This window comes from Garra rufa, chromosome 23 (assembly GCF_049309525.1).
Source record: "Garra rufa chromosome 23, GarRuf1.0, whole genome shotgun sequence".
Lineage (NCBI taxonomy): Eukaryota > Metazoa > Chordata > Actinopteri > Cypriniformes > Cyprinidae > Garra > Garra rufa.
Window position 1 is genome coordinate 19,774,653 of NC_133383.1, and position 14,526 is coordinate 19,789,178.

The 14,526-nt window shown below is 35.4% G+C and overlaps 1 protein-coding gene across 1 annotated transcript; it reads right to left on the minus strand.

Moving 5' to 3' along the window:
* Window positions 1-802: 802 nt before the first annotated feature.
* Window positions 803-14,296, minus strand: fhl1b (four and a half LIM domains 1b). The gene is made up of 6 exons (XM_073829670.1): window positions 14,194-14,296; window positions 4,842-5,023; window positions 4,143-4,317; window positions 1,953-2,122; window positions 1,603-1,789; window positions 803-1,512 (listed from the first exon to the last, which is right to left on the minus strand). The coding sequence occupies exons 2-6, from the start codon at window positions 4,995-4,997 to the stop codon at window positions 1,358-1,360; spliced, it is 843 nt and encodes a 280-aa protein (XP_073685771.1). The 5' UTR covers window positions 4,998-5,023; window positions 14,194-14,296; the 3' UTR covers window positions 803-1,357.
* Between the last annotated feature and the right edge of the window lie 230 nt (window positions 14,297-14,526).

Below are 14,526 nucleotides of genomic sequence, written 5' to 3' on the forward strand. Positions count from 1 at the left end.
GGCTGGCGGACTAGCTCGACCTATATTTCTATTATTATTGATAACATTGGTCGTTTGACCTGTATTCTGCTACTGCGATTCTGAAGACGCAGTAACTTCCACAGAGGGAGAAAAAAAATCTAGTTGTTAGCAACTGGCCTCAGCCAAGCAAGCCCAACAGTATATTCAGTTTTTTCAAGCTAAGTATCGCTAAACTTGCACTTCCCCATGGCTAAAAAGTTAAATCCATTTTACTTCTGAGATACAATCCGAGAGAGACTCGCGCCAATAACAGAAAGCTGATTGGCTATTGCATGCTGGTCTCATTTGTAGTTTAAATACAGCAAATTATATTTGGAATAGTGAAATAAAGAACTACAACACCATGGAAACAACAAAAAGATAATTTAAATGAGCATTAGAGGTAGCGTTACATGGACATCGGAAAAATAAGACCTGTGTAAAATTATTTAAGACCTAGAACATCGAATTTAAGACTTTTTAAGGCCTAAAATTTAGATTTTTAAATTTTAGACTTTTTAAGACTTTTTAAGACCCCGCGGAAACCCTGGGTATATTGATATTATCACTTTTATTATGCCAGTAGTCTGTTATAGATGTGATTTTTATAAAGTCCTGGATCTTCAGAAAAGCTTGTATTCGTAAAGTACTGCAGTCTCTGAGGGGTTGAATAATTTTGATTCCAACTGTTTACACTTTAGATTCTGCATACTGATTTGAAATGGGTTATTTACTAAGTCTGTGCTATATTGTGCCACTAGATGTCGCTGCTGTATGAAAGAAACACCATTTAACAAACAAATGACAGTCAGAATTCCAACTTTATTTTTTCGGTTAATTACAATAAGAAGCATGTGTAAGTAAGGAGACAGATAAATGCTTTTGTGTAATTCTGAAAATTTCCAGTATGGGTTTTCATATGAGAATTACACAAAATGTACAAACACTATATTAATCCCGAAGAAGCAATCTAAAGGATACAGAACCACATAGTACTAAAAGGTTCAGTGTCCATGATTACAAGCTGTTAAAGATTTAAACGTTATCAACCCAAACAATATTTGAAACACAGATGTACCAGTAATATGTCTCTTTACCTTCTTAATACACACTTCTCGTCTTACTATTTTTCCTGAGACAAATAAGCTTTTGGAAAAAGAAAGGATACGTTTTCCTATTAAAGCCTCTAGGTAAACCTAGCATTCCTCACAGGGAATATCAAACTCCCTTCATAAAGAAGCCAGAACCAACATAACAGAAGCCTTTGTCAATACATCAACATACTTATGTGGGATTTTTGTATAAATTCGAATGAATGCTGATATTTTTCTAAAGAAATCTCACTCTTCTTAGGCGCTTACAGTTTCTTGGAGCAGTCAGAGCAGTATATGTCTCCACTGTGAACTACAAAGCGCTTTTCTGCCAGATTGAGGGAGCACTTCTTACAGTTAAAGCAGTAATCATGCCAAGAGCCACCCTCATAGTTCACTACGTTGGTAGCCTTGCCAAATCCTGTGGAATGAGACAATGTAGATTTATTTGTCATTTTAGTTAAAGTCAAATACAGAACTTTTAAAAAGAATAATGTGTGTGGATTCAAACCTGTAATGGGATTCTGGCAGCCGCTGCATTTTTTAGCCACAGTGCTTTTGTAGCAGTCCACACAGTAGACCTTTTCCTCATGGGAGGTGAAGCGGGTGCCAGCCAGGGGCTTTCGGCAGGAGGAACACACAAAGCACTCAGAATGCCACGGCTGGTCCTGGTAATTCACACCTCCTGTGGTAATGGGCTGGAGGAAGAAGGCCAAAACATGTGGAAACAATAGGCTGAAGCAACGTGTGAGGTCAGGATTATTATAAAACGTCTATATTTTATAAAAGAATGTGTTTTTATTTACAAAATAGATAGTAACCTATAACTTTAAAATAATAAAGTTGTACTATAACTCTTACCTTCTTGCAGCAAGCGCATTGTTTGGCAAATTTCTTCTCGTGGCAAGGGCTGCAGTAGACGTTGTTGTTCTTTGTTAGGAAACTTTTGGAGCCGATTGGCTTTTGACACTGATAGCAGATGAAACACTCATCATGCCATGAGTTGCCTTTGTATTCCACATTCTCAGTGCCTGGAAAGGAAAATGGAAAAAGGTCTGTTATACAGGAAAACATGACACATACAAATTAAGCACTAGACTCCAAGGCCCCCCACTGTTAAGAAGACAAAATTTAAAGGCCCTGCAAAATATTTCTGGTAGTTCTGCTGTAATATGTTTGTTTACAACGAGTGGTAAGAATTCAATAAAATAATATACATAAATCTATTTTTATTATTTATTTATCATTACTTTTAATTAATTAAATTAAATTATTATTATTGTTTACATTTTTTGGATTTTATACATTTCCACACTTTTTTTCAAGTCTAAAAATCTTTTAAAATTCTCTCCTATATTTTAAATTTAGAATTTCTTGTTCTTGTTGAGCAAATGAATTAGATAAGAAATATCACTTTATAATAAAATTATCTATTAACATGTACTATACACTGCCGTTCAAAAGTTTGGGATCAGTAAAACCAAAAAAAACCAAAAAAACAAATAAGTTTCTTGTGCTCATCAAGGCTGCATTTATTATCAAACATCCTGAAAAACTGTAAAATTGAGAAATATTATTTTAATGTAAAATAACTGTTTTCTATGGAAGCCCGTTTCTGTCTCTGAATAAAAAATATAAAAGGTAATTGTAAAAACTTTTTATCTCACAATTCTGACTTTTTTCTCTCGCAATTTCAGGTTTACTTCTAGCAATTCTGACTTTTTTCTCAGGATTGTGTCATATAAACTCACAATTATGACTTTTTCTCAGAACTGGGAGATATAAATGCACGATTGCGAGAAATAAAGTCAGAATTGGCAGATATAAACTTGCAATTCCAACTTTTTTCCTCACAATTCATACTTTTTTTCTCTCGCAAATGCGAGACTTTTTTCTCAGAATTGTGAGATATAAACTCACAATTGTGAGTGATTAAGTCCAGTTCTGAGGAGAAAAAAAGACTGATATGTTCACAGATCTGCAAGTTTATATCACACAACACACAATTCTGACTTTATTTTTCAGAATTGTGAGATTATCCCACAATTCTGACTTTATTTCTCAGAATTGTGAGTTTATATCACGCAATTCTGACTTTATTTCTCAGAATTGTGAGTTTATATCACACAATTCTGACTTTATTTCTCAGAAATGTGAGTTTATCCCACAATTCTGACTTTATTTCTCAGAATTGTGAGTTTATCCCACAATTCTGACTTTATTTCTCAGAATTGTGAGTTTATCCCACAATTCTGACTTTATTTCTCAGAATTGTGAGTTTATATCACACAAATTTGACTTTATTTCTTAGAATTGTGAGTTTATCACACAATTCTGACTTTATTTCTCAGAATTGTGAGTTTATATCAAGCAATTCTGACTTTATTTCTTAGAATTGTGAGTTTATATCTTACAATTCTGACTTTAGAACTCACAGTTGTGGGTTTATATCACAATTCTGAGAACAAAAGTCAGAATTGTGAGATTTTGTGAGAAGTTGCAATAAATTATATATTTTTTTTATTCAGTGGCAGAAACAGGCTTCCATGGTTTTGTGAATACCATGTGAATCTTCCATGTGAATGTATATATATTTCAAAATGTAATTTATTCCTGTGATCAAAGCTGAATTTTCAGCATCATTACCCCAGTCTTCAGTGTGACATGATCCTTCAGAAATCAGTCTAATATGCTGATTTATGATCAATGTTGAAAACAGTTGTGCTGCTTAATATTTTGTTAAAACCTTTGTTGGACTTTTTTTTTTTTAGAATTCTTTAATGCAAATAAATAAATAAAAAATTTACTTTAGTAACAATATAAAATAGAAAACCACTATTTTAAACTGTAATAATATTTGACAGTATAACTACTTTTTTCTGAATTTTTGATCAAGTAAATGCAGCCTTGATGAACATAAGAGATTTAAAAACAAAACATTAAAAATCTTACTGATCCCACTTAAACTTTTGAACGGCACATATTTGATATTTATATACACATATTTATGATTAATACAGCACGAGGTGTCGAGACTATCTGCCCACCTACCTGCCAGTATGGGCTTGTAGCAGCCATGGCAGCGAGGGGCATCCTCACGTGAGCCACATGTCCCACACAGGATCCTGTCATCCTTGGAGGTGAAAGCCTCCTTGGCCAGATTCTTATAGCACTTGGCACATCGGAAACAGTCAGAGTGCCAGTACCGGCCCTTATGGTGAAGCTCCTACAAAGACGAGAGGTACACACGTGATATAATACAACTGAACAATATTTGTTAAAGTAATATTAAGAACAAATAAGAAACGTTTCTTGAGCAGCAAATCATCATGTAACACTGAAAACTTGAATTATCTCTCAAAATATATTCAAATAGAAAACAGTTATTGTAGGCTATATATTTATTTTTAATTGATTAACGTTATTTAAAACATATTGAGAAAAGCTTGGAGAAAAAAACATTTTGACTTCAAAGCCTAATGTTTATATACAGTACATGACTGAAAGTGTAAAAGTTTGTTTAATAGATTACCGAAGGTGTAAAACTTTCTCTAACCTATCATTAAACTAGCATTATCACTACACTATTATTACGTTATATGCTCTTATCTGACATTGAAATATATGGGCCAGAGCGCAAGGGCAGCTACAACAACACAGCGATATTTCAGTGTGGGTTCTCCGGAATTTTCTGCAAAACCACCCATGGAAAAAACAAACACACACACAGATCCTGCTATCACGTGTTACCTTGGACTCAGTGCTGATTGGGCGTCGACACTCCGTGCAGGTGTTGGCGCAGAACTTGTCAAAGCATCGCACACAGACTTGTTTCTCGTCTTTTCTCACAAACTTCTTTCCACTTAGGTCGTCGCGACAGTAAAAACAGTTGGAACGGCTCGCCATAGTCGCCCAGCAGACCGTGTGAAATGCTGTGAGAAATAATAACAGCGATTACCTCATGCAATTAGGTCATAGAAATACATCACGAACGTGTAAATGCAGAAAAGAAGTACATCTTGTTGTAACAAGCCTCACACCCCCTCATGTGGCCAACTCGCTGTGTTCAGAGTTTCCTCAGGAAACAGTGAGTGAGGACATTTTATTGATAAGAGAGTGTTTGTTCCGTTTTCCCTTTAGGCGGGGTACCAAATTGCTTTAAGTTTTTATGTAACCATAGGCAACAGCAAACAGCACATGTTTTTTTTTTTTATTGTGCTCAGTTCTTATCTTCATCTGATAGCGGTTCAGTGCAGCTGTAAAGCGGGTTTGCAGACCGGCAGACGCGATGAAAGACCGTCTTTCATTATGATAAAGCTAATCGGTAATAATAAAAAAGCACGCATTCATACCTAAATCAAATGATTCGTGAACCAGGGTAGGAAGTATAATAAAAATTGAATTTGTTATGAGATATTCGATTATAAACACACTGGATCATATCGCAACGAGTGTCTGGTTTGAATTACAGATTGTTTCGCTCGCCAAAACAAAATGGGAACTTTCCCATTAAAAATGAGTCCTGGTTAGCATTTCTTGGAAATGAAATATTAACTTTTGTGCAAATGCTTCGTGTTTTCTAGCACGCAGGCACACATTTGATCGTGTTGATTTTTTTTTTCAATAAGTATGTCTGGTATGCTTGTGGTGAGGTGAGGAATGTTAACATTTCTTCGACGATGTTTGAAGAGGGAACTCTCATTCACTTCTTCAAACACTTCTACCCTTAGCTTACATATCTGGTTAATTATTTAGCATGCAGCAGAGCATCAGATCTGAACACTTTCCAGGTGGGTTGTCTGTCAACTAGCCCAACTAATGGCTGTGGTCTGACATATTTCTAAGTCACAAAGCCTGAGGAAAAACAATGGGTTTACTTTCCTGTCTTCTTTGCAAATGTGAACTCTAAACTAATATCCTTTATTGTCAGAGAGCTGCTTGATCCCAAAGTTTCAAAAGAAACTGAGCTAGTTGGCCTGCGCAGGCCATAAATAAATTCGGCTAAGGTTGTCAAACATTCCTGCCAAAACCAGAATCGCAGACCTATTTTTCTGTATAGTGAATAGTTTGCGACTTTGCGTCCGCTGTACTGGCCCAGTAGTCCTATTAACACATCTAAAACCAAACCTCCCATCCATGCCAGTTTTAAACAAGCAGAAGTATTTTTTTAATGGACACAGGAGAAGTATTTGAACAGTAATGAGGTTTAAATAGGCTAGATACTGTTTCAGGACTTGGCGTAAGTGCTCTTGTTTTCCCGAAAGTTTGAAGACTTTTGAAATGTGCTGTTCATGATAGTTTTTTTTTTTTTTTTTTCCAGTTCTGTTTCCTGGTCGGTTAACTTTAATGACAGCAGATAGACATTTAGGGATCACATTTTAGGTCACGCTCACCAAAGCTCAAAGATCGTAGGCTCATACTTTTTCAAATGAGATTTATGGTGTTTTTATGGGACAGTCAAGAGAGGACAGGGTCTGGATTCATAAAACATTTTTAAGGGTAACTTTGTTTCTACTACTTTCTTATGTTCTAGCTTCTAAAAAGACTTAGGCTATAAAGTCAAAAGAGAATATTCTTATTGTTATCTTTTTTTTCTTCTTAAAATTTATTAACTGCTTAAAGCATTTTTATGTCACTACCGAAGCAGTGTATGTTTTAGTCCATTGGCTGAGACCGATTTTAACTTTCCCCCTACATTTATGATCAGGAATTATTTATATGTCACTCTCTCTCATAGCTACATGGTGAGTAGATAGGCCTTATCATTTTAGGGTGAATGTGTTCAAAAGTCTCAAAATCTGAGTGAAACTATAAGAAACGTCACTACTGGACACTATTTTTCTGCAATTAAGCACACTTTTTTTGTGTGTTACTTTATAACATTTAGTTTTTATATGTGTACAACTACTCAGAACTGTGCTAGCTAACCATGTGCTGATTAGCATTTTTGAGGTTGGCTCAAAAATTGTCACTACCGAAACATTTGGTGAGGTTTCGGTAGTGACATCATTGGGTTTTTCATGGGTGTTATTCTATAAAAGTTAGTTTTGATGTGGTACAACTGTTCAGAACTATGCTAGCTGACTATGTGCTAATTAGCATCTTTGAGCTGGGCTTGTAAAGTATCTGAAATTGTCACTACCGAAACATTTGGTGACGTTTCAGTAGTGTCATAGTGTTTGATTTTTTGGGGAGTTATTCCATAAAATCACGAGCGAAACATGTCATCATTGTTGCAGTAGAGACAAAAGGGAACACATAATCCTTTATTTGGGGGAAATAAGCTAAATTACAGTACAGTTATGCACATTTTTTTGTGTTTTAGTATGTTTTAGTAGTGTTTTAGTATGTGGGTTAGAATTCTGTAATGTGAGGTGGTCGCAACAAAAACATTAGTCACTACCGAAAATGTCCAGTCATGACCGAAACATGGGATGTTTTGTCAAAAATAAAGTATATTGAATTATAAACTAAGATGTTATGATAGTGTTTGGTTCAATGTATATTCAAACTAATGAATTCTTAAGCTTGAAATCAGTATGGTCACATTTATGTCTTTTAAAAGAAAAATTGGGATTCAAAATACAACAAATCTCATAAGTCACACTTGAAATATTGTTAAAATAGTAATTGTTATTGATTTACCTCTGAAAACTTTTTTGAATAAAATAGCAAAAAAATAAATTTATAAGGCTTAAAATCTTAATATGTGACCCTGGACCACAAAACCAGTCTTAAGTCGCTGGGGTATGTTTGTAGCAATAGCCAAAAATACATTGCATGGGTCAAAATGATTGATTTTTCTTTTATGCCAAAAATCATTAGGAAATTATGTAAAGATCATGTTCCATAAAGATTTTTTGCAAAATTCCTACTGTAAATGTAACAAAATGTAATTTTTAATTAGTAATATGCATTGTTAAGAACCTAATTTGGACTTTAAAGGTGATTTTCTCAGGATTTTGACTTTTTTGCACCCTTAGATTCCAGATTTTCAAATAGATGTATCTCGGCAAAATATTGTCCTATCCTAACAAACCATACATCAATAGAAAGCTTATTTACTGAGCTTTCATATGATGTATACATCTCAGTTTTGTAAAATTTAACCTTATGACTGGTTTTGTGGTCCAGGGTCACATATAATCCTTCTTATTAAATTATACACTACTTTGTTTTGGTTGTGACAAATGTAGGGAGAGGACAAATATTCCAAAACTTTCTGAAAATACAATGAGAATTAACTTCACAATTACTAGAAATGTGTACCTTGGATATTATACAATTTGCATACATACAAAATTTGTTTAATAAGACCATTTTTGGTCAAAATGTTTTTAGCTCTGCACCAATTTTATAGAATGGCCCATATATATATATATATATATATATATATGGGCCATTCTATAAAATTGGTGCAGAGCTAAAAACATTTTTATATATATATATGTGTGTGTGTACTTTCTATTTCTATTTTCTATATATTATTTTCTATTTCTATGTACTTATATATGTACTACTCTATTTCTTTAGAAAATTTTCATAAACTATACCTCTGATTTGATCTAATGTCACCCACACATGCACATGTGCTAACCACTAGACTACAGCTCTGCTCATATGGTTATAATTAACAGCAAACAGTTTCATTAAAACAAATAAAGAGCAAATAAGGGAACCCGCTAAATGGGTCACAGATAAGCGTGAATGGGGGCATTTTTATAGACGCTGATGTAATGGCAAACTGACAGACCCCTGTTTTACTCAAATATTTAATGTGATCTCCAGGGAGATGGCAGACTGTTGAGACTGGAATCTGGTTTCAGGATGACCTCATGCACCAGCATCTGGAACACAGTCGGGTGAGCGTAGCAGCCAAAGCAAACGAGGGGAAGAATTGGAACAGTCACGCTGCTTGCGACCCATTGGTTGATGCGATATGAGGCAACTCGAGAGCCTGTGAGACTTCTGCTAAGGAGAAAAATAATATGGTGATGCTGACCATGTTTTTTTCGTCCTTTATGCTGCTTTTGCGTGCATTTAACAACTTATTTTTCTTCGCAGGCTCATAAAAGGGTGCGGTGCATATGATGAAGGCGACCAAATTAGAAGCTGGGCTATGACATCACCTGCTGGTTAGCCGAAAATATCACTTTTACAGTAATTACTGCATTCGAAAACCACACACACGAGCGCATTGTGCATATGCTCTAAACATATGTTTTTTAAATGCATTTTATAGCACAAGTGGTTCTGTTTAACCAACGTGGGTCATCCGAAATGGGTATGGTAACGGAATCAACCCTGTTACACAGTTGGGAAAATTGAGGGGGTCTTGGCAGAGTGTTGTGTTGGCATGATCTACATGCTGAAGAATGTGGCGAAAGCATGGAAACAGGAAGCCTGTGAAACAGCGGTAAGAAGAACAGGCGAGACGGCTGGCCAGCGGCGTAACCCTAGTACTCTTGATCTGCGCTCCTAAATACACTTTCACGAAGAGGAAACTCAAACAAGACTACCGTCCCTCTCTAGGCAAGTGGGGTTAATTTGGGGCCACATTTAAACCGCCATAATTATGCCGTTTATAATGTTTGTTTATAATGTTTCTTTTAAAGAGGCATGGCACTAACAATAGGTTACTTATTACATGCTGTTCTGGAATACTTCATTTGGTCACGCCATCCTGTGTGCTTTTTTGTGTGGGTTCTGGAATGTTGTCCATAGAGGAATTGATTTTTAATGGTAATTCATAAACTGATAAAGATTTGTGCAAAGATTGGCCTGCTGTGACCCACAAAGTTGTTTATTGTAGTATATGCTTTTGTTAAAGCCATGGTGTGCTTTATTTCTGTCCTCGACCAAAGATGTTTCTGGTCGCATTAGTCGACTATTAGTCACATGTTTATTACTAAACCATAAAATCTAAATAATGAGCTTTAATTGCCTACATAGCCTAATAAGTGCTCAACGCACGCAAAAAAAAGCTTCCCACGGTGCACCGGCAGACATAATATTTATGAATGTGTCAGGGAAAAACAGCAAGGAGACTACATTAATGTTTTAATAATTTACTGATAAACTAGTGCTTGTTTTGTTTTCGGCTTAAGAGAATAATTTGGCGACACTGATTCGTTTCATACCCATTACATAATCTGAGAGTATTTGTTTTCTATTTGAATTAGTTTAAAAGTAGACATTTCAAAAAGAGTTTCAAAGTTTCGCACTCAAATTCATATAGAGACCAAGACGGCAGAAAGCGCATCCTGTTTGTTTTAATTATTTTACAAAAGTGCAACGTTTCGTTGTTAATTCTAAGTGCACACAAATAAACGTAGAGTCTTTACAGATTCGAAAAATGTTTTACTTTTATCTGTATGAATGATAGGAAAGTGTTTGGATGTCCCGCCCGAAGTACTATATTACCATATAGACATGCCGTTAATGATCTGTGATTCACGGACTGCGTGACTTCTCTACTTCCTGTGTATTTCTTTTCTGCAACTAAACAACCAATAAAATTTTGGTCGACCAAGCCTCTTCTCATCGACTAACGGTTAGTCAACTATTAGGGGGCAGCCCTAGCATTATTCAACCTTTTTAAAAACAAAAAGAAATATGAATGTTTACCTGTGGAATTCCTGGTGAAAAACTACATTACCCATAACTCTAAAAACATCTCCACCAATCAGAGAATCTAGATAAGCGAATCAATCAAAGGAGCTCTTTAGCGTCAGCCTACTCCCATGTACCCGTCCTATACTCTCAAACTATTTAAATATTTGTATTAGGGCTGCAGGATTAATCGCACGATGTTGTGAAGCGCGTTTAGTCAATGAAGCCGGTACTTTTATTAGTAGTAAATCTCCATCACGTGCGTTCAGCTGCGTTCAGAGGCGTAAATCACTGACAAGCTACGCCAAATCAATAATATTGGCGTAGCTTGTCAGTGATTTACACCTCTGTGTATTAATTGCCGCTCCAGCTGAACGCACATGATGGAGATTTACTACTAATCAAAGTACCATGACTAAACGCACCTCACAACATCGTGCGATTAATCGTGCAGCCCTAATTTGTATAGATATGCATAACAACTGTTTCTATATACATAGTCAAGAGTTTTATACTAGTTTTTCCATTTAATTATGTCATTTGAAAAGCTTCATGGGATTGTAGGTCTTTCCCTCAATAAAGCTAATGAGTTTATGGTCTTGTACAGTTATCTTTTTATCCAATTTTTTTTCTTTTTTTTTTTTGCTTTAAATCAAAATTTGTAATGTTGTGATTCACTTTGTAGCTATTTGGTCCTATGGGGGAAATACAAATGCAACCAAGTAGGCCTGTCATGATGCTTTGATTCAATTTGAGTATTTGATTTAAACAAATCCTTGATTGCAAAATACCGGTTACTCAAGAAATTATTGTGGCTTTAGCATTTCTGTCATAAAGAAATGGTCAAATATTAAAGATTAAGAGGACATTTGAATTAAATGTTGTTTGGTCAATATTACACAAGAATTAGATTAGCATTAGAGTGTAAAAAAAAACAATCGTCAGGCCATTGGCACCCTCTGCAATCATTGTTATAATGCATAATGTTAAATTGTACGAAATAGGTATTTTAAAGGCTATTGCTTTCTTGGGTCTGTTTTTATTACTACAAAAAATTATTATAATGATCCGATTACTCAAATAATCGACAGATTAGGCTACTCGATTACCAAAATAATCATTAGTGACAGCCATAGAGCAGATAAAAAAATGGATGGGCATTTATCTGAATGCAGAGACCATCCAATAAGAAAATTCTAGTGAATAATAATAAAATCTGTTTCTTAATCTTTTTTTTTAATCTGTCCTATGATGTAAATGTTAACACCCAACGTAAACAGTCTGACAGTAATATTTGTTGTAGCACTCACTGATATCCATCTGCTGTTGTATGTCTATTCAAATACACAGAGCAAGATACATTAAAAAAAAAAAGAGTATGAATCCCTCGAGTTCTTACCTAAATGTTTTTACATATGCTTTTAAAAAAGGCCCCAACAAGCAAAAATGGAAAGGAAATGAATCACTTTACATCTGACTTTAAGGGAACGGCAAATGCTTTACAGGTCCCTACTGTGCTCTTGGTATCAGGAGAACAAAAGATCATTTCACAAACGCAAAACTGGATCTGCATGGAGCAGATGTGAATGAGCAACAGAGAGATCTTTTGATGGTCCATGTCAAAACCCTTAGTTATAGTTGCAAAAGTTTTTTGCTTTTAGCTTAAGAAATAGTTCACCAAAAATGAAAATGCACTCACCCTCAGGCCATCCAAGATGTAGATGAGTTTGTTTCTTCATCAGAACAGATTTGAAGAAACAGCATTACATCAATGAATGGGTGCCGTCAGAATGAGAGTCTAAACAGCTGATAAAACCATCATAATAACCCAAACAACTCCAGTCCATTAATTCACATCTTGTGAAGCAAAAAACTGCCTTTTTGTAAGAAACAAATCCATGTTTAAGGCTTTTTAACTTTGAACCTATGAAACTTATGGACAAAATATGAGTTCATAATCCATAATAACACTTCCTCTAGTGAAAAAGTCCATCCTCTGTTGTTGTCTCACATTAAAATCCACCAAAATATTGGTTTAGAACTGCTTGTAAATGGTGATTGATATGTGCATATTTCTCTCCTGATGCAGATGAGATGACTTTCCACTGGAGAAAATAATATTACGATAGAGGAAGTAATGGTTTGAAGTTAAAAACATCATAACGATGGATTTGTTTCTTACAAACAAGCAGCTTTTCGCTTCACAATATGTGAATTGATGAACTGGAGTTTTTTGTGGATTATTGTGATGTTTTTATCAGCTGTTTGGACTCTCATTCTGACGGCACCCATTCACTGCAGAGGATCCATTGGTGTGTAAGTGATGTAATGCTAAATTTCTCCAATCTGTTCCGACGACAAACAAACTCATCTCATGTTGGATGACCTAAAGATGAGTAGATTAATAAGCAAACAATTTTTTTTGGGTGAACTGTTCCTTTAACCTTTTTAGGAGGTTTGTTGCAACTAGCTCCTGATTCATAATCAGTCCTGAAGCAGTGACTCAACCACATAAGGCTGTTCATAAGCCCTTGGTACAATACAATACTTGTCTTGCGGTATGCACAGACCGTTTAGTTCCTCTATTTTAATGTGCATTTTTTATCAGCACCACGTATCCCATTGTTATTCATTTACAGCCTGTGTGCGAAAACACATTTGTATATTAATGACCTTAGAAATAATTAGATGCAATTCAGTGTCCGTCGCCTTCAGCCAGCAGGAAGCATCCAAATGGAAAAAAGGATGGAAACTAAATAACATAGACATGGCCTAATGATTTTTCTGAGTATTTTACTTCCTCGGAATGTGCACCGGATAATGACAGGGAATTATGGACATCAAAGACAGACATCAGATATTTTATTTCACTCTCATGGGGTGAATTCCTTTCTGCACATAATTTAGACACAAACTGTCCAGCGGAGTCTCTCACCCCATCGGTCCATGCCTTAGACATGCGGTTAGATCTTTGGAGTGAAAATCTTTAATAAGAAACATATTTCAGAGGCTGAAAGAACATGCAGAAAATCCTTCCAGCCAACGCCCCATCTTAAAATGACTGTATTTACATCAATACACTTCATATTTAGACTTGCACACTGCTACAGTATCATTAAGTAGTTGAAGGTAGAAATTTTATTGGCCAGATTAAATATTAAACTTTTTTTCAGGAGTAATGAAGGATGTTTGTTCTAAGTCTTAATGGCAGGTGAAATTCCTGTTTATCATACAACACTAAACTGATTAGAATATGTTCTAAATTTAATTTTTCATATGATTTTATTATAGTTTATTTACTTAAATATAAAAACATCACTATTATGTCTCTGTTATCTGATGTTTCCAAGGAACAGGTCTTTGCATGTCAGCAGAGAACCAAGTCCCTGTGATTCTGGATGTTGCGCAATTTGATTACCGTATCCTATTAAGAAAACGTAAATTTCGCTGACTTGTCTGAGCTTTTTACCCTTGAGAAAGTTTAACTTACCTTGTCTGGGTTACACGGTGCTCAAAGTGTCTTGTCGACTGCCGCCACTGCGAAGTTTCAAAGTATTTTGCACTTGGTCCAGTTTTGCGTTGGTGGGTTGTCGGGAAGTCTTAGCTCATAAATATAAATTAGGTCATGCTAACGTTCTTTGGTAGACGTCCAATGGCTAAGACTTTCATATGAATATTAATTAGGCGATTCTGACGCTGCGCAGCAGCCATCAAATTACGAAGATATTGCTCATGAATATTAAGTAGCATGACAGAATTCGTAAATCTACATGATGTGACAACTGGAAGGACGTTTTATTTATTCCTCGCAAAACAATCAAAT

Excerpts from the sequence above, each read along its gene's own strand:
- fhl1b (XM_073829670.1), bottom strand. The coding sequence starts at position 4,997 with ATGGCGAGCCGTTCCAACTGTTTTTACTGTCGCGACGACCTAAGTGGA. Across the intron at positions 4,318-4,841 it reads CAATCAGCACTGAGTCCAAG|GAGCTTCACCATAAGGGCCG; the intron begins GTAACACGTGAT and ends TCGTCTTTGTAG. Across the intron at positions 1,790-1,952 it reads AATGCGCTTGCTGCAAGAAG|CCCATTACCACAGGAGGTGT; the intron begins GTAAGAGTTATA and ends TTCTTCCTCCAG.